Here is a 19,008-nt window from a genome sequence, read left to right as displayed (position 1 = left end):
GCGTTCAGGGCAAGGCAGGGCGCCTGCCCGCAGCCTGGTTATTTAGCGCACGTTACGGCAACTGGTGAGGAGTTCGGAGTAATTTTAATTGCGTCCCGTGAAAGATGGAGGATTAGTGTGAGAGACGTCTGAACGCTTGCTGTTCAGTGCAGGCTTTTCGATGTGGTGGTGTTAAATGCAGGGATCCTCTTGGTGCCAGGTGGCCCCTAGCTCAGATCTCCTTTAGTGCACGGATTGGCAGAAGGCTGCAGGACAGTCCAGAGGTCCAGCTCTCCACTAATTTAAAATGATGATAAAGCAAAAAAAACCCAAACAAACCCTAATCTTAAAGGAGCTTGTGGTGTGTCACTAGATAATGGTACTTCTGAACTGAAACTGGTACGGCAGGTCCAGGCAGAAATCCACACCTTAAAAACGAAAGAGCGCTGCTATCTGAGTGACAGGATGGGCTGCAATGGGTGCAGTGTTTGTCAGCTCCCGAGATGAGAGGTGCGCTTTCAGCACGGAGACGCCTTGCTGGCGTTCTCCAGCAGCAATGAGAGGCTCGCTGCTGCTTCGGCCCGAGAGCAGCCTCCCGCGGAGCCGAGCCCGTACTACGAAGGGCAGGGAGGGCGAGCGCGGGTTGCGCTTGGCTGTGAAAACGCAGCTTGGTGCTGGCAAGGTAAGACATCGCCAACAACACAAGCGGTGTGGCGGCGGAGGCGTTCCTGTTCCCTCAGTGCGTGGTTTGCTGTAGCCTCTCCCGGGACGCTGTGCAGTGGCCGGATTTTCTCCTTCCACGCGCTCACTCCTCTCGCGTGAATCGGAGGTCACTAGCTGCACCAACGCGTAAAAAGGAGCAGAATATTGTACGATCACCGGGCCGGCTCCTCTGACACATCTGCCTGGAGCTGGTTCCAGCAGAAACAGAAGGAAACGCAGGAGCTCCCAGGGGCAGCATCCGCCACCCTGGCAGCACGATGCGCCCGGGTCAAGGCTGCAGCCTCCGCTGTGACGATCCGATCACTTGCTCTGTGCTTGCTCATGCTATTTTATTTTTTAATAGTGATTTTACTGTAAGAGGAATCGGCCAAAAGAAGCAGCAGCTCCGGCAGCTGCTGGAGATGCTTTGCTATAGGGGAAGTGGCTTTGGGGCAGAATTATTGGAGCAAATTCTTTTCTCTCCCTACTCAGAAGCCTTCACGTCAAACGTGAGGCTTGCGTTTCTGAGCTGGACCATCACTCCAGGGGTTTGGTCCTGGAAAATGGCTTGAAAGTGGGCAGGTCTGTAGCGTACGTGTGTGAACAGCGTTGGTATGACTGCTGGTGAACGTGACCTGAGGAGGGACGGCAGCGCCCGAGCCCCCTGTATCCGGTGTCACCAGGAATCCCATCACTGGTGGAGCTGGGGGAGGAACATCAGTAACTCGAGATGTGCTGGACCAAAATAAACCTGGAGAGGTGACTAGGGTGTAAAGGAGATGCCTGGCCGAGGAGCTGGTGCCCAAATAAAAGGCCTGAGTTCAGAGCCTGCGAGTGCCTGGAGCCCCGGGGTGTCGCTGGCGGCTCTGGGTGCCGGGCTGCGGGCGGCTGATGCGGCAGCTGGGCAGACGCAAACCCGGCGTCTCGGGGTCCCGCACAGATCCCGCACCCCAGGCTGCAGAAGTGCCGGGGTTCTGTCACAGGGCAGAGGTGCAGCTCTCAAATAGGTTTCGTTAAGGATGCCATCAGTGCTTGCGTAACGAGCTCTCCCACTCCGGGCAGCGGCGTGTGCGGAGCCGTGAGCTGGTCGAGCTGGTTCCGCACCAGGACTGCGTGCGTGGCGCAAGCGGTGGCTGCGGAGGCTTCGTGCTTCATTCCTGGTGAGAGCTGCCGAACGTCTCGGTGCCATGCAGCTGTGAGTGGCTGCTGCTGCACCCTGGAAAAAAAAATTCATGGAAGACTTGTAGCACTTAGGCACGATGTGGTTACTTGGCTTTTATGAGCTGTAGCCTGGGCACAAACCACATTTATGTGGAAGTGAACCTCTATTTGTCCTCTGAGGAAGGGCTGCTCTGCAGGGAATCTGCGCCCCGGAGTCCTGCTCCCACGGCAGCTCCCACGCGCCAGGAGTTTGGTGGAATTATTCGGCTCCCCTGTGCCGTGCTGAGCCTGCTGCCTCCAGCCACGCACCTGCCTCGACCCCTTCCCTCTGTGTGAGGGCTGGGGGACTGGGACATCCCTCTGGGCTTCTTGGCACACAAGGCTGGAATTTTTGCTGTATTCCCGCGTGGTTCCGGCAGCCGGGCAGCAGCACGGCCCCAGCTGGGACGAGCCAGGCGCTGTGGGCTGCTGGACCCCCACGCCCTGCACAGCTCCTCCGTAAAGCACCAAGAAAAGGGAAATAGTTTGGGTCCTTCTAAATCATCCCTAAAAGGACACCAGCCCCCTGTTTCCGTGCTGTTGGCTTGGCATGGCAGCAGCCCGCTTCCGTCTGCGTTTTCCCACACACAGGAGCTCGTTGCCAGGCTGCGTGCGATGAATCACGGGGTGCTCGCTGCATTTACCCCCGTGCGCCTGCCTTCCTCCCCGCTCCCACATGCGGACGCTCGCTGAGGAAAGAAAGAAACGCACGATCCTCCGCGAAACCTGCGCTCCGGCCCGAGTCATCCTTCCCCGTCCGTCCTCTCCCCGCTCGCCCCAGCGCAGGAGGGAGACGCAGCAGCCCGCTCCTCCTGCAGCCCCGTCTTCCCGGAGCTTCATCGTGCCTGGCTCAGCCGAGCCCGTAAGCCTTGTATTTTCATCCAGCCCGGGTGTCCGGAAGCAGAACGGTGCCTTTCCCACCGGCGACGCGGCACCGGCTGGGCAGCTCTGGCTGCCGCGGGCTTCCCCGGTGCCATCACTTCCCGGGCTGAGCAGTCGCTCAGATTTCCACGGGTTACCGTGGGCTGTATTTATAGCTTGCTGTGCTAAAAATAAAAGCCCGGAGTGTTGGGTTCCCCGATCCCAGCCTCACGTAGGGAACGATGCCCAGAAGCCCCCAGGAGAGCGGGTTGCGTGATGCCCCCGTGGCTGCTCCCACGGCTGGCAGAGAAAAGTTTATTTCTTGGAGGTCGCGTAGCTGCTGCGTCACCGTCTGACCTGGGGCTGCTCTTGCTCAGCACAGAGCCTCGTGCACGTCTTTCACCCTGCTAAAAATATTTCATTTTGTCTCACTGGGCTCGACCTAGCAACCTGTGAGCAAGAGGGGACGCAGCGTCGGCACTGCTGGCTGCGGCGATCCGATGGGGCGTAACTGAGCCCAGCACGGCCATGAGCAAAGGTGCTACCAAAATTCCCTGACAAATGTCCAGAGTTTGCGCGTGATGGTGCCTAAACCCCCTCTGCTTGTGCCCTGTTTTTCTTCTTCTCCCTCTTCTTGCCTGGTTTCCAAGCAAGGCCGCTTTCCAGCTCCCCGGGCGTGAGCGTGCCGGGCCGCCGGCGCTGGGGAGCTGCGGGTGCCTCTGGGGTGCGGGCAGGGTCCTGTGGGGACGACGCGCGGGTGCAGCGTTGGTGAAGATGAGGAGCCCAACGCACCCTGCTGAAGGTGGCCTCACCTCTGCTCACGTGCCCGGCACGAAGCCGGTCAAGGCAAGTGATTTCTAAACCGGTTTGCTTAATCTGGTTGTGTTCTGAACAGAATCGAAGCCCAAGGGTGGCACAGGGGCGTGGGGCCCCGTCTGTCCGGGGTGTCTGTCCCGCTCGGTCCCACCCCGCTGCCGGGCAGAGAGCAGAGCTGGCCCATGGAGGGGCTCCGGCATCCCCTCCCCTCCCAACACCGCGGGTCTCCCGCGCCTTAACACCAGGACCCAGCGAGACGCTGCCCGGGGTGGGCGGCAGGGCTGGCTCTGGATGTTTTCCCCCCGCAAAACCTTCCAGCTCCGAGCAGCAAAGCTGAACCAGGAATATCTGCTGCCCCTCCAGCTCCCTCCTCTGCGTCTCTGATGTCACTCATAAACGAGTGTGAGTCATTCGGCAGTTGCCATGGCGATGCCAGTGATGCTGGGGAGTGCGGTGCTGCCCCGCTCTCCTCAACCCTTCCCGGGGAGCAGAGGGGACCGAGCCCCCCGGCGCTGAGCCCCTGGGACGTGCCATGGGCTCCCGTGCCCCGGGCTGCTGCCCACAGCCCCCTGCGACCCCCGAGGCTGCGAGGATGTCGACGGCTGCCACCGGTAAGTCAGCGCTGTCGGGGATTTACCCATCCGGGGGGCTTCTGCAGGGGGTCTTATAGCGTCTGTGTGTTGAGGCAGCGGCACCCAGGGCCCCTGCCCCACGGATATGGGTGTCCTTTGCATCCCCTTTTCCGTGTGCTCCTGGAAGCCCCCAGGGTCTCGTTATCCCTGTTCCCAGGGCCAGCCCGGGGGGGTATGGGCTGCTGTGAACCCCAGGGAGTGAGGGGCAGAGCAGTGCCGTGCCGGTGTGGGGACCAGGGCCGTACAGCCCTGAATGCGTGGGTAGCACCCATGGCCGGTGCCCTGAGACACCAGCACCGGGACAGCGGGGTCACCCCTATCTCAGCAGGACGGGACCCCCAGGAGCCACCTTTGCATTTCAGCCCCGTTTCTCTCCTCGCTCAGACCCGTCCCGGCTCGCGGCTGCGTCCTGCCCGCGCCGCGGGCCCCTGCCAACCTTGGCCTGCGCCGGAGCCTTTGGCAGGGACTACAGGCGATGCCTTGCTCTGGTTTCCTGCTCGGTGTCTTGAGTTTTACAGCCAAATTCTCGCCGTGAACAGCACCTGGGCAAGCAGGACTGAGGTGTTTCAATTACTCTAATCTGTACGTTAACACATTTCTCTGGAGCAGATTTAAGAGCCCTCAAGCGCAGCGCGTGCCAGCGGGCAGGGCCCCGAGCGGGTGAGGAAGGCAGAGTTTTTTGGCCCCGCTCTCGCGGCCGGGCGAGAGGGCACAGGGCTGCCAGGCGAAGGGCTCGGGCGCGGAGCCATCAGCGTGCTGAACCAGGAGTCGCGTCCCAGCAGAGCAGCAGGAGCTAAAAACATTGACTGGGAATGACTCAAAATGGGGTGGGGAGGCACTGCCCCCGGCCAGACCCTGCTGTGAGGAATTAGCCAGCTTTAATTTGCTTTTGAGGCCGTTTCTGCTCTTTAGAAGCTCTGTGGGCCGAAGCCTTGCGCGTTGAGGTCACCTGAGGTGCCTTGCAGTGCTGTCCCCTCAGCCCAGGGCCGCGTGCTTTACGTTTGTGGAGGAGGAAGCCCTAAAATCCAGAAGCGTCAGCCCTTTCCTCAAAATCCCTCCTGTATCTCGAGACCCTAACGCACACCTGCCACAGGGAAAGGGAAACCCCTGGCTGGGTCCTTCCCTCCCATGTCCGGGGTGGAAGAGGCGACTTTCCAGGAGCTGGCAGGCGGCTTTTGCCCTCTGCATCCCCCCGGAACGGACGGCCCTGGTTTTGTTCCCACGCAAACGCCTCCCTCCGTGCAATGGGCATGGAACGTTTCGGTGAAATAACGGTGTTGTAATGCCTGTTTGGGAAAGGTTGGCGGGGATCCGCTGTGAATTCCCAAAAGTGGTGCTTAGCGGTGGTTCAGGACGTTGTTTTTAAGAATAACCGCGCACCGGCTCACGGGGAGAGAGGAGGGTTAGGTGTGGTTTTGCTGGAAGTCGCGTTATCGAGGCGCCGAGGCTTTGTACTGCTCCGGCCGCAAACCCGACGGCGTTTATCGGGATGAGGACGCTGAGTACGCCCAGTCTTGCTCTCAGCTGTCGCACCTCGAAAATCGCAGCCTGGAGCAGGGGGCAGACGTTGAATTTTGGAGTTAAATGAGATTTTTTTCTTATTAATTTCTTCTGCCTTTTAATTTTCCATTGGTTTCCAATAATGGTGGTGGTGAAAAAGTTGGAGATAAGTCAGTCTCTCTTTGCATAGTTGTACATTTGTGGCAAACACCGATTTACTTGCCAAAGCGTCCTTAGGAAAAAGAAGTGCATTTTAACAAGAAATCATCTGGGTAAAGCAAACCAAGAGTTCCCAGCAAAATTGATTTCTGTCTGAACGCTACCCGAATATGACTGCTCAAAAGGGTTTAATGAGTATAAAGATACATGGAAATACAGAAAGATCTCATTTGCTCATTAATTAGATCATGGCAATGCTCAAAACCCTTTCAGCACTCACCAGCTGGTCCCTGGGGTCTCCCTGGCCGGGGATCTCAAGGAAGGACGAGGCACAGGGCAGGCACGCCGGGACCCAACCTCTTGGTGTGAAAGTCTCTCTGGAAAACCTGGTGGGCTGTAAATCCTATTGACCCGTCATGCTGCTAAACATAGTCCAGGGACTTTAAAAATAAATAACCTTAGAGATAAAAATACCTTGTGCGCTAAAAGCCCTCCTGTTATTAACGCAGGCACTTAAAACCCACCGCCAGCGCCTCCAGAGCCGTGACTGCCGCGGGGAACCGCAAGCCTGGAAAGCGAGCGTCCCGCTCCTCGCAGCCGGCGAAGGAGGGTCCGGCGTCCAGCGATCCAGGCAGGGCGAGCTGTCACCCTCTGTGCCAGCTCTTCCCCCCAGCCATAACCAAGTCATTAATTAATTTTCGTACAGCGCTTTGAAGATAAGCACTGACTAGGATATTATTTTAAACGGGGATCGCCCTCACACCGTGCACGCCAGCCAGGGGAAGCCCCTCTCTGCAGGGACGGGAGGTCCTGGCCCGTTTGCCCCCCGAGCAGCGCGGTCCCGGGGGCCGGAGCGGCAGGAGCAGCCCTGGAGCCAGAGGAAGCCCAGGCAAGGCCCAGACGGCAGGCGGGGGTGTGAAGCGGTCCCTCCCCTGCCGCCGTTTGATACCCGCCAAACGTTAGAAGCAAGGGGAAAAGAAGTAAAGCTGAATAACTTGTTGCACTCATCAGCATAATAGCCGAAATGCATGCACGTTACCTTTAAATAATACGAATGCGTGAGTGAGACAGAGTCCTACTAGCTGCATTTAATTTGTTTTCTTTATTTACATGGAAAATATTGCTTGTTGCGTGCGGTTCCCCAACGCGTGAGGCCGTGCCGCTGCATATCCCTCACGAGTTACAGAACTGGCTGTAAGTGATTACCCACAGCGGCATTACGCCGTCGAAACCGTTCCCGCGCCGAAGGGACTGTTCTGTTACCAAGAATAATATTGTGCTCCCTCCTCCTTAAGGCTGGCTGTATGATGAACTGTCACGGGAGACTATTTTGTACAAGGGAGAAAAAGACATTTTGAAGCTGTCCAGAGCAGCGACGGCATGAGGAGTCCGCCAGCCCCACCTTCCACCCCCACGTCACCGTGCCCCGGCTCCATTCATTCAGGCGAGATTTTAAATGTCTTTCTGACCACGTCTCTTCTTCCCTGGTGAAATGTAACTTCTTTTGGACTTCGTAGCATGCGCTGTGGAGGATGCTCAAGCCTAGCGGCACGGGGAAAACAGAGCTCTCCTCCTCCCCGTCAGCCCCGCGCAGTGACCTCCAGAAGCGGCCAGGCTCTAAGTCGATCCCAGCTGGGGATATTAAGTGCTCAGCACCGGGGCAAACGAGGCCCTGCAGGAATAAGCACCGTGAAGCAGATACAGCGGGGTTCAAAATTAGTCCAGGGTGGAGAATAGAGCCATAAGGCTGCGGCTGCAGGCAGCCTGGGCTGCAAGCATGCACGAGCTGCTCCTCACAGCTCTGCTGGGACCACCCATCATGGAAATTTTGCAAGGATAAGAGGAAAAAAATCCTGTTGATTCCTTTGAATCTTCTCTCGCTGCTTCTGAGAGCGCAGGCAGGAGCTGTTGAGCAAGACTGAAGGTGAAGCACATCTTCCCAGACGGAGCCACCCACCTTCACGCGCTGCCGGAGAGGAGGGGTGGATCAGCAAGCGCTCCCCCGGCAACGCCTGGCAGCGGGCAGCTCGCTCCCCCGGGACGTGGGGTACACACCAGCCGGAGCGAAGAGGAGCGCAGCGCGCACCGCAGCGGGATGGTTTCTCCTTGTTCACTCCACGGCGGCGCTGTCCCGAGCCAGCCCGTCCGCGCGGCATTTGCGCCGCGGGAGCGGGATATGGTGAAGCCCACCTGGCTGCGGGCAGCGTCTGAGGAGTCGGAGGAGGGAAAGGTGCGCTCTCCTGCTAAGAAATGCTCTTCTCCCGGGGAAAGGAACAAAGGAGGTGAAAGATGGGAAATCACCACTTTGGAAAGTGTGGTGAGTCCTAATGGAGGAAAGCAAGCGAAGCAGAAATCAGGCTACCCAGCACACCAAAATTCCCAAGTCATAGCCCCTCGCCCTGCCTTTTTTGATTATTTTCACATGAAAAGCATATATGATGGGTAGAGACATCACATGGCGTCCTTCCTCTCCATGAACAGCTACAGGGAGACAGCAAAGCACGGGCTTTCATGGAGTGTCTGTCAAATACGCGTTTTCCTTCATCTGAAGGTGCTCTTTGCAAGGCTGAGGGAGAACCCCGATTCCCTGCGGGCCTTTCTAACTGAAAGGTGCCATCTCTCACTTTCTCCACATACCGAGGAGCTATCTCCACCCTATACGGTCCCAGCGCCCAGCATTTCTACAGACTATACAATTTTTACAACATAAATCTAGATCAGATGTCCTTGGGATGACGAGGGACTGATGTTCTTATTCTGCATGTTGTCTCCCACACCGATAAATGAAACGTGGTGGAAGAAACTGAAATCCCAAGCATTTTTGCGGCAGAGCAGAAAACAAGCGCGTGGGTTTAGCTTTGTTACAGGTAATAGGTGTCGTGTTTGAATATGGTAATTTCTGACAGGTATCTCCTCCTAGTCATTAATCTCAGAGTTCAGCTGGAAGACAAGTTGCGCAGTATTTGTCGGTGCACAGGTACACCCACTCCGAATGGGAAAGGAATCCAGGAGACTGACAGGAAAATTATTTCATACAGAAAAGCAATGTATTAACGTTTTCCAGAAGAAAAGCCTTGGAGCATGTTTAGTAGTGGAGTCCAGGGAAGAAACAAGTGGTACACAAATTAAAGATGAATTTGCTGCTGCTGAATAAGGGAGAGTCATTCATTTTCTCATGGAAAAAGCAAACACGTTTAGCAATCCACTGGTGACCCTCCCATTTTAAAGGCAGGCTTTTTATCTCTGGGACAATTTTGAGGACGCTGGTGTGGGATGGTGCCAAGTTCTTGACAAACCACTTCAGCAGCAGCCACAAAGTTTCCCAAAACATTCATTTCAGCTTCCACTTATGGACACGCGAATGCCCTCAGTAGCAGAGTTTCGGGGCATTACCGTAGAGGAAGAAGCGGCAGCTCATTTCACGTTGGACTGGAAGACAGCGATACGCAAAGGCAGATCAGGAGGAGAGAGCGCTGTACGAGTGAAGGGGGTAGAACACGAGCTGATTCTAAGGCCAGGATCCTAAGTGCAGCAGAAGCTTGTTAGAGGAGAGCATTCTCCTTGCTGCTAGACTCCCCCCATGGCTTTTTCCCCACAATATTCATTTTCTTGAGCCAAACTTTTCCACTTTTTTATTCCTGGATCTTCACAGGTCCAGGTAATAGTGGCTTGGCTTTGCAGGGGTATTCTGCCACCCTCTTAAACCATACTTGTAAGCAATTCTGGTAAGTTTAACAACTGGTTCCGCTCTTCACCTCTAGCGACAATACGTCAGAGGAAAAAGCAGGTCAGTTCTCTCCTGGTTGCACCTTTGGCCTCGCATACAGGTCACCTGCTGGAAGAGTCAAAGGGCCATTCTCTTTCCGCCGTCCATTTAATGCCTGACCCACCGCAAAAATATAAACATTCTTCTTGAGTTTAAGGGGATTTGGATTGGGCCTTAATGCTTAATCTAAAAACAAGAGCAGCTTGTTACAATGATAACGTCACGGAACGGCAGCCTGGCAAACCTGTACCGAAAACTGAACTCTTGGAATGGAGATTATAAAACAACTAGCAAGCTGTTTGCAAAGGACATCTACTTTAATTGTGTACAGCCTTGCAATACGGAAGAGAGAGAGTCTGGAATAACCTTTGAGCGCCAGATCGTATTTCCTGATGACACAAAGCAGAGTGCCCTCCACTTGCACTTTGAAAAGACACGAGGAAGTAAACGTCGAATCTTAAGACAGACCCAAATCAATCTTAAAGGGTTTTGAAACATTTATTTAATCTACTAGTTACATGCAGCAAAAAATAATTTATGAGAATCATAACAAAATTAGGTAGAATAAGGTCAGTCTGCTGTCACTGTTGTGCAGCTAAACTTATAATCACATTTTGAGTAGATGGATATTGAGATAATTCAGCTATCCAGCTTGAACCCCTACTCCCTTAATCCCGTCGCTTCACTTTTCAGATGAGCCCTGAAACTCCCTTGTCCAGGGAGTTAATCTGCAGGATCGAGGTCTGACCACAACCGCAGGGCGCAGCACTGGGTGGGATGAGCTGGCAGGACACTGGCCTCTCCACAGTGGAGAGAACCCAGCAAAGAACAAAAATCAGCATATGATACCTGTCAAACGTTTCCTGCTGTTATCGATGGATCAGGACAGAAAACAGGTGAAGAGATTCTCTATTTGCCTTGAAAAACACAAGACGCAGAAGCTGGGCTTCTGCCTGCAAACCATCTTTGACATCCTTCCATCACGAGCTGATACTAACACATCAAGTCCTGGGGGAAATTATTTTTAATAACCTGAAGAAAAGTATTGCTGATTATCAACCGATATTTTATGAAGTGTGGCTGGCAGTAGAGAGAGATCTCAATCCTTCATGTGATTAAGCAAACATCTGATTTTACTGCAGCGGATTTCATCACGTACCTAAAGGTTTCCACAGTCACAGAATCACAGAACAGTTTGGGTGGGAAGGGACCTTCAAGCCCACCCAGTCCAGCCCCACTGCAGGGAGCAGGGACATCTCCAACCAGATCAGGTTGCTCAGAGCCCCGGCCAACCTGGCCTGGAATGTTTCCAGGGACGGGGCATCCACCACCTCTCTGGGCAACCTGGGCCTGTGCTCCACCACCGTCAGAGTGATGAATTTCTTCCTTATATCCAGTCTGAATCTACCTCCTCCTATTTTAAAACCATTACGCCCTGTCCTATCACAACAGGTCCTGCTAAAGAGCTTCTCCTCATCTTCCTTATAAGCCCCTTCAGGCACAATCAAGAGACAAAGTTTCTTGGGTATTTCTGCACCTCCCTGCGCCCAGATGGAGTCCCGAGGGAGGATGACACCGGGCGGTGACACCGCTGCGAAGGCTGCCGGGGCCTGGCGGTGGCAGAGCTCCCGGTTCTGCCTGCGACCCGCTTCCCTAAACCCGTGCCCACCCACCCTGAGCCCCGGACCCGCCCGACAGAGCTGCTATGCAGTACGGACGGGGAGGCGGCCGGAGCACTTCACCCCGCTTTTAACCAGAACGGCTCCCTCACCGTCACGACCGGACCCCGGTGCTCAGAAACAGCAGCCGGGGCCGGCAAGCCGCGGCCACCAGCCGGCTGGAGCCCCTCCGTCACCCGGGGAAGGGCTCCGCGGCCCGAGCAGGCCCCGCAGGCCGCGGCCCGGCGGGGGCCGTTGGGGGGGAGCGGGGCTCCCCGCGCCGCGCGGGCCGGTCCCCGTTCCCCCGGCAACCGTTGCCAAGCGAGGGCGGCAGGCGGCCGAACCCCGCGCCTGCGCACTGCCGCCCCCCCCCCCTTCCCTCCCCACGCCCGCCCAGCCCGGGCCTGGCGGCGGGCGCGCGCGCGCGCGCGCGCAGCGGACCCCGCCTCCTTTCCCGCCGGAGCGCGCGCGGCCCCGGCCGGCCGGGAGAGGAGGAGAACGGGGGGAGGAGGAGGGGGGGGGGGGGGTGGTGGGAAGGAGAGGGCGCGCGCGCGCGAGGCGGGCGCATGCGCGCGCGCGCGCGCGGTCCCGAGCGTCGGCAGCCCCGGCCCGGCGGCCGTCAGCGGCGGCTCCGTTCCGCCCGCCCTCCTTGCACCGGCCCCGGCCCGCCCAGCTTCCCCCCGCCTCTCGGCGCGCCGCCGGGGCTCCGGGCGCCGCCGTCGCGGAGGCAGTAGCCCCCTCCTCGCCCCCCCCCCCGCCACCCCCGCCCAGCCCGCCCCGGGGATGAGGCAGCGGTAGCGCGGCAAGGTGAGGCGGCGGGGCCTGTAGGCCGCGCGGCGGGCGGGCGTGAGCGGCGGCGGGGGGGGGGCTCGGCGGCTCCCGTGTGCGGAGCAGCCTCCCGGCGGCGGGTGGGCTGCGCCCCTCTCCCTCCTCCTCCTCCTCCTCCCTCTCCTCCTCCTCCGGGGTGGGGGCGGGGATGCGGGCTGGGCCGCGGCGGGGAGGGGGCAGCCGCCGCCCCCCCCCCCCCCCCCGCGCCCTCCTCCAGCTCGGGGCGAGCGGCGCGGGGATGGGGGTGCGGGCCAGAAACCTCTGCTGCTTCTCCCGTCCGAGGCGAGGGAAGGAGCCTCAGGTGCTGCCCCGGGCCTGGCCCCGGCCCCGCGGGGCGGGGGTCGCGGTACCTGCCCGCATTGTTCGGCGGCGGAGGGGGGCAGCGCCCCTGCCTTTCTTTATGCCGGCGGTCGGGCAGGTGATGGGCCGCGCCTTTCTTCTGTCGCCAGCGCCAGCCGTGGCGAGGGGCTTCCTGCGAGCACATCCCTGTCTTTCGTAAAAAGGGATGCTCGCGCTGGGCTCGGATGTCTTTTGATTTCCGAGCGGATTTCCAATTGCTAAATAAGCCTTTCTAACGAAAACCCCGAAGGCTGTCGGGCCTGTGGTGCTCAGCACGCCGCATTATGCCTGGTATAATGCGCGCTGGCAATTCGTTCGGCCAACTCCTCTCCTGTGCGGATTTGAAAACGCGGTGGGAGCGATTTCTTGGGTAAAAGTCCGCTGCCTTTTGTTTCTGTTCTAGATGGTGGATGTTGATGTTTGTGCGGGTGGAGATAGTACCAGAAGAAAAATGGATGCCCTGACAGATAGTGCAGTTGAGATTGTCCCTTTGGAGCTCTATGATTCAGCCAGAGCAAAAATAGCTGCTAATCTACAATGGATCTGTGCTAAAGCCTACGGAATAGGTAAGATCACTTTTATCAGGAAGCCATTCTTGGTTTTGTTCTTGCTTTTTCGATCTCCCCTGCCGTTCCAGAGGTAATTAAATTGCACTTAAATCACCTTTGTTTTAAATACTAGTGATGTGACAGTCTGTTCTCTGGTACCTGCAAACATATAATGAGGTACCTTCAGCAGGAATAATGGGACTATGTGAGATGCCCTGAATCGGCAGCCCTAATGGCGAACGCTCACAGACGGTGCTTGTGAAGAATGCATACCTTGAAATGTTTAAATCCTCATTTTAGCTAAGTAGGCTTCCCTCCTCAGGACTGCATGGCACTGCTTGCAGGCCCTGGGGCCCTCCAGGCTGGGACGGCTTTAGCGTGCTTCCTCGTCTGGTCATCTTGGGCAGCAGATGCCACGACCTTGATGCCTTTTGTATACTCAGTTAGGATTTGTTGTTTGTTTGTTTGTTTTGGTCAGATTATTATTTTGGTTTCAATGCAAACTAAAAAGCAATCCCTTTGTGATCAGCAGTGTTCTTTTACACAAAAAAGAAATTTTGAATGAGCAGATATAATTTGTCTCTGTTCTGTGACGTTAAACAGCAAGTTGTAGGTGATTGAGGATTTTGTCTTTCCCTTGTGTTGTCCTAAACCTTTGCAGTCAGACACAGAAAAATAAAGGTTCTTGGATTATCGTTGGTACAATATTTTCCTGGCATCTCCTGAAATTTGCTTTTTTTGTTTTGAATCAGATCTATCTGTCTGTTCTGAATTATTGTTGCTAGATACATCTTGAGTTTAAGTAGCTTAATTGTGAAGAAGTATGATGGAATAATTGTGGGTTTTGTTTATCCAGAACAAAACATATAATAAAAACTTGTACAGAATCTTGTTTTGGAAAATGAGGTAGCCCTGTTAATCTAAGTCTAATTCGCCAAACTCGTAATATGCTTAATGGATTAGCACTAGCTTACTTTGTGACAAGGCTGAAGAAAAGCAGTCCATTCCTGCAGCTAAATATTAATCCTTGTTGGAATATTTTTTGAAGTAATTTCTTTTTTGATACTTCCAATTCTGCCAGTGTTCTCATCATCTTAATAATTATGAGGAAAACAGGAAATCATGGTCTTATAATGTTTAATATTAATGAAAGTATTTTGTAGCAAGCAACAAGAGGCAAAAAAACCCATTTATCTGATGACACTTAAAAAATGTGGGCACTTTAGGGGGTGTTGGTAAAACACTGATAACTTAAAAGAACATTTCCTCATGTAAATGTTTTTCAGTTGCTGGAATTGTTTGTAATGTTTTCTGAAGACTTTTTAGTGATCAGAGATAAAATGGGTATTCCAGACAGGGAGATGCACTATTTATATTATGACTTTGTTTCGAAAGAAAGCTAATCCTGAATTAGAATTGACTGGCATGGCTCCTACGCTGCAGAGGAGCTTTATGGCCTCCTGTTTCTTGGTAGTGTCTTCTGGGGCTCCAGAACTCAGGGTTGTGTCTGTACGTCTTGGACCAGTTAATGGGTTACCGGTAAGTCTGGACTTACGTTGAATAAGTTTTTTGCTTTCTTTTGACTAAAAATTTTGGAAAAGAAACCCACCTTTCATAATGGCAGTGATGTGATGTCTAGCGCAGAGAAGACTGTAGCAACGTTTGCCACTTTTTCTGAGTGTATTTAGGCTTGTTGAGATGACATTTTAAGTTAAATGCCATTAACAGTAGGAAAAAATATTTTTTGCTGGGGCTTTTGATGTTGCGTTGTTGGTTAGCTCTAGTGAGTAAGGTTTTGTGTGTGTGTGTGTCTTTGCAGGACCATGGCCCGTGGAAATGTAGTTTGATTTTTGAAATGGCTCCTGCAAGGCATGGTTGCATAGTAACCATTACTTCTGGAATAGCATTGCAAAATACTTAGAAATTTATAAGCCTCTTTAATTCATAGAGAGATGGGTTTAAAAAGGTTTCCTGTGTGATTACAGTTTTGAATAATATTTGAACTTAATACCTTACTTGTCATCTCTCAGGGTTTTCTTTTTGTGTTAAGATACTGGATGTTGATCAGTGGGTCTTGGGCAGCTACCAAGCAGTTGTGAAATTTTTTTATATCAAATCTCACCAGGCAAGTGAAAGTTTTTGGGGGGCTTTTTTTTTGTTATTTTAGACTTAGTTCTGGTCAATTTGATGGGGAAAAAAAAACCCAACAGCTTATTTGTTTATAATACTAAAACACTGTCTTATCTTCTGAAGTAATTCTTATCTTATAGGGCTTCCGTAACTGCCTTCAAATGGCCAAGTAAAGAGTGTTTGTCTCAAACTAGATTTGGAATTGACACAGAGGAATTGACATGATTTTGTGCCTTAATCTTTCAAATGCTGGTGCATATCCTGGATTTAATTTTCGTCTGAGTAAGGCTAAGCTCATGCTGAAGTGTGGGAATGGTCAAGAACAGAAATTCGATTCTAGTGTAGACTTACTAAAAGTCATTCATCGCTGCAGGTTTTACCTGAAACTGTATTTTCTTTTTACCGTTATAAGCTGTTTGAATTGTCCACATCTAAGCTCGCATCTAAGTAGAAAAATTCTTCATCCTTTCTTTTTTTTTCTCAAGGACAAATTACTGAGAACATGCATGACATGTGATTTGAAGTCCTGCTTTGGGCTTTGTTTCATTTGATGATGCATTCCTCCTTTTTTCACTTCTGGCCGTGAAAAGAGAGAATTTTGGTAGCCCAACAACTGAGCACAGCTACTTTCTTCAACAGAAATACAGCTAAAGAGACAATCCCTGGTTTTGCATAGGAATTGGGCGGAATGGTTGGTTTCTGGAAGCCCATAGCTCCTCCCATCCGTCTGTGGGGGCTGCCTGGCTGTCACGGGTGGACTCTGGAGGGAGGTCTCGCCGCTGCTTGTCCGAATTCCAGAAGACGGAGGGGAACGATGTTGTGAAGCAAGGTGTTTCCCCATTTGCTGTCGCCTGCCGTTGCTCTCCCCAGATAAATCTGGGAGTACTGTCATGGGTCACTGAAAGTGTGTACATGGACATCTGGAAACCCTCTATACACTTGAGATTATAAAGTCCCTTTAGCTGAGACGGTAGTTAGAGGGAATGGAATTGGATTAGAACAGAATTATCTTTTTCATCAGCAAACTTTGATTAAAGCCAAATGTGCACTTTAAGGAATTCTGCTGCCAGTGTGAAAATACAATTCATAACGTTTAAGTGGCCGAGGAGCGAGGGTGCCACCGAGTTTGTGGAACTTCAGTTCACAGGAGGCAAGCGTGGGAGGTTTGGAGAGGCTTGGCAAGCTCTCCGTGGGAGAGGTCCCTTTTTCGCAGTCAGTGGAATGAACCAGATTGCCAGGCAGTGACAGGGCCACGCGCTGCACAAAGCTGAGCAGAGGGAAATGGACCTGGTCCTTCAGCGCCGCTGTCCCCTCGGGCTCTGAGCAGCAGCAGTCAGCAGGAACAACACAACTAGTACGTTTGCATTCGATACAACCTGGGAGAATAGACAGTGACAGTGAAAAATTTTGGTTTCTCAGCAGATTTAGTTAGTACGACATCAATTTATGTGCAGAAATTGTTTTCTGTCATTGCAGTTACGATGTTAAAATTTAGAGACAGAAGGAGTATGTGGAAGTTTTTCAGTGTTGCAGCTTGCTGTGAGCTTTCCGTAACAAATGTTGTTGCTTCTTTTAAACAGTTTGTAAAATTTGGATTTTTTCAAAATGAACTTGTTGGGAGCTTTACGTAGTTTCCAGACTTAATGCTAACATCAGTGCAAGACATTTGGCAAGGTACAGGCAGGAAAGCCAAGCACTAATGCAATGCAGTGTAGGGGAAATGCAGGCTGTGGCTTTTTTTGAAGTACTTAACGCTTGCCTGTTAAATAAGGTTTTACAGGCCCGTAGTAGCTGCCCACAGGTACCGATCGGTAGAGCAGTGTGAGCATGTTTCCTGGGCTAAATTGCCTAAATCCTTGGGTTCCCTGCTTTTATTCTTTGTCAGCTTTCTTCTCAGGTCCAGAGTAAAAATATTTTTAAGCAAGCTGTTGTGTTTTGCAAATAAGCAATAGTTAAACATTTGTTTCTTTAATAATGCCCATTTCATAAACACTGACTGTTACTTGTGTGAAGTTTACAGAGGTGAAGAATTCCCTTATTATTATTTTGTCTCTTCTACTTCATCCACGTTTGTGGCTTTGTGCTTGATCAAAAGATATGATAATGAGAGCGCAGTCACTCTCACCAGCAGGATACAAAGTCTTTAGCTTGGTTTTTTTTTCCTGACTGTTGTTTGTAAATTTTCACGTGTAATGTTAAGGTCACTTACGGAGTTTATAATACGGTTCTGTATTGAGAACCAACAAAGGATGTTTTTGTTATAATGCAGGTGGTCTTAGTTGCCGAGCGCATGTAGCTTCTGCTCGTGATCTGTGGCTTAGAGGATATCCATACAGTGCTAAATAATTCTGCAAACAGATACTGATGAAATCCTACTCAGAATTTGAATAAGCTTTGTTCTGTTTACCGTGATGCTTTGGCTCTCTTTCCATGTGAAACCAGTTCTTCATGCTTCTGGAGGTTAAAATAAGAGCTGGGGTGTATCCACTTCTTCAGTTCAAAGGTTAGATCAAATTTGTTCAGATTGCTGTATTTCTCTTTATCAAATCATAATCAGGTAGTCGTCTTTCAACGGGTTTTTGTAGGGGAGATGATAAAGAAGTGGTCCCTACCCTAAAGCAAGGAGAGGAGAGTCTGACAATAACTGTTGTTACAAGTGAAGTTATTTTTGTAATCCTGTAAACCATGTTGTACACAGTGGTTTATTCTGGGAACTGACAGTTTTTTGAGAGATTAGAACTCATTGATATGATGGAACAGACCAAAGTAATTGCTTTGTGAGAAATTATGATGGTTTATTTTTGAGTCCTTCATCTCTTATAAAAATAGCTGGTGGAGGTGTCTCTGCAGTAGGCTCAGCGGGGCAAGAGCGCTTCAGAGTTTATGCTGCTGAAACTTGGAAAAACAATGTTAGTACTTTCTTTTTGTAAGGGTGGGAAACAGCGGAAATGAGCTTTTTTTTTTTTCTCTTTAATAAGTTGACTGCATGCAACTAAATAATGTGGTATAAAATTTACATAAAATCTATGTGTGAAAGAGGTACAGTCAACTCTGCTATTGAGTGTCCTGTGACAAATTCTTCAACAAATCCTGATAGAAAACTTAAGACAAACTGAATTAATGATGTGTGCCATCACAGATGTGATGATCAGGTTATATGCCATTGGTTTTAAGTTACTATAAAAACACTGGTAGGTTTTAAGCTTTCTGTCTTTTGAACACCCGAGTTTGTCTGAAACTGGCAGCTGTAAAGCTTACCTTGAAGGTAATGCTGACGTTTTCCTGGGGTAACAACTCAGCACATTAGGAAAAACAGAAGGTGTTTGCAAGCTTATTGATGACATGCAATAGTTACATAAAAGTGACTTCCTTTGGGAATTAAGATGGTATTAGAGACCTTTTTACGAGCAAAAAAAAAGGACAAGGTTTAACTGGTCTTGGTTTGCTTTGGTATACTTGTTAAATTACTTGAGCAGAAATTTTGTAGCTATAGTTCAGAAGTTAATTTCTCATGTTGATTTTTCCCAATTCCAAAGCATAGATGTATAAAAATACAAATTGTAATGAAAGGAATTTTTCTAACATCTGAAATTTTAATGAAAGGAATTTTTCTAACATCTGAAGTTCAGTTATAGGTCATGAAAGTAAGGTGTTGAAAAAGATGCTTATAGAAACTGGGACTTGGAAAGACTGGGACATTTTCTTCAAAAAGAGCATTGACACATTCTGTAGGGAGGCAAGCAAAAAGTGTGTGAAACGTTTGAAGATTGCCCGATCCATAAAAACTGGGGAGAAAAGCTGTCCGTAATACTGGTGGCTGCTTGTGTATCCATCGTGTGTTATTTAAATTAGCATTAGGTTAACTCTGGTGGTGTATAATTGTTCTAAAA

The 19,008-nt window shown here is 51.7% G+C and overlaps 1 protein-coding gene and 1 long non-coding RNA gene across 4 annotated transcripts in view; one reads left to right on the top strand and one right to left on the bottom strand.

Annotated features, from left to right (window-relative positions):
- The first annotated feature begins 3,906 nt into the window (after positions 1 to 3,906).
- CAMSAP1 (calmodulin regulated spectrin associated protein 1) overlaps positions 3,907 to 19,008 on the top strand; it is a 35,870-nt gene continuing 20,768 nt past the window's right edge. For 2 of the 3 annotated variants that reach the window (XM_086763828.1, XM_086763827.1), the window contains exons 1-2: positions 3,907 to 4,169; positions 12,844 to 13,006. In XM_086763828.1, the coding sequence (XP_086619954.1) occupies positions 3,942 to 4,169; positions 12,844 to 13,006 (391 nt within the window). In that variant the 5' untranslated portion in view covers positions 3,907 to 3,941. Of the gene's footprint in view, positions 4,170 to 12,318; positions 12,403 to 12,843; positions 13,007 to 19,008 lie in introns of those variants that run through there. The other variant, XM_086763829.1, reaches the window with a different exon arrangement.
- On the bottom strand, positions 5,050 to 6,217 carry LOC147598219 (uncharacterized). The gene is made up of 2 exons (XR_015260751.1): positions 6,130 to 6,217; positions 5,050 to 5,922 (listed from the first exon to the last, which is right to left on the bottom strand). It is a non-coding gene; the product is annotated as an uncharacterized LOC147598219 (long non-coding RNA).

This window comes from Chlamydotis macqueenii, chromosome 20 (genome assembly GCF_036417535.1).
Source record: "Chlamydotis macqueenii isolate bChlMac1 chromosome 20, bChlMac1.mat, whole genome shotgun sequence".
Taxonomy (NCBI): Eukaryota; Metazoa; Chordata; class Aves; order Otidiformes; family Otididae; genus Chlamydotis; species Chlamydotis macqueenii.
The sequence above is the reverse complement of the archived record's forward strand: the minus strand, read 5'-3'. Positions and strand labels throughout refer to the sequence as shown.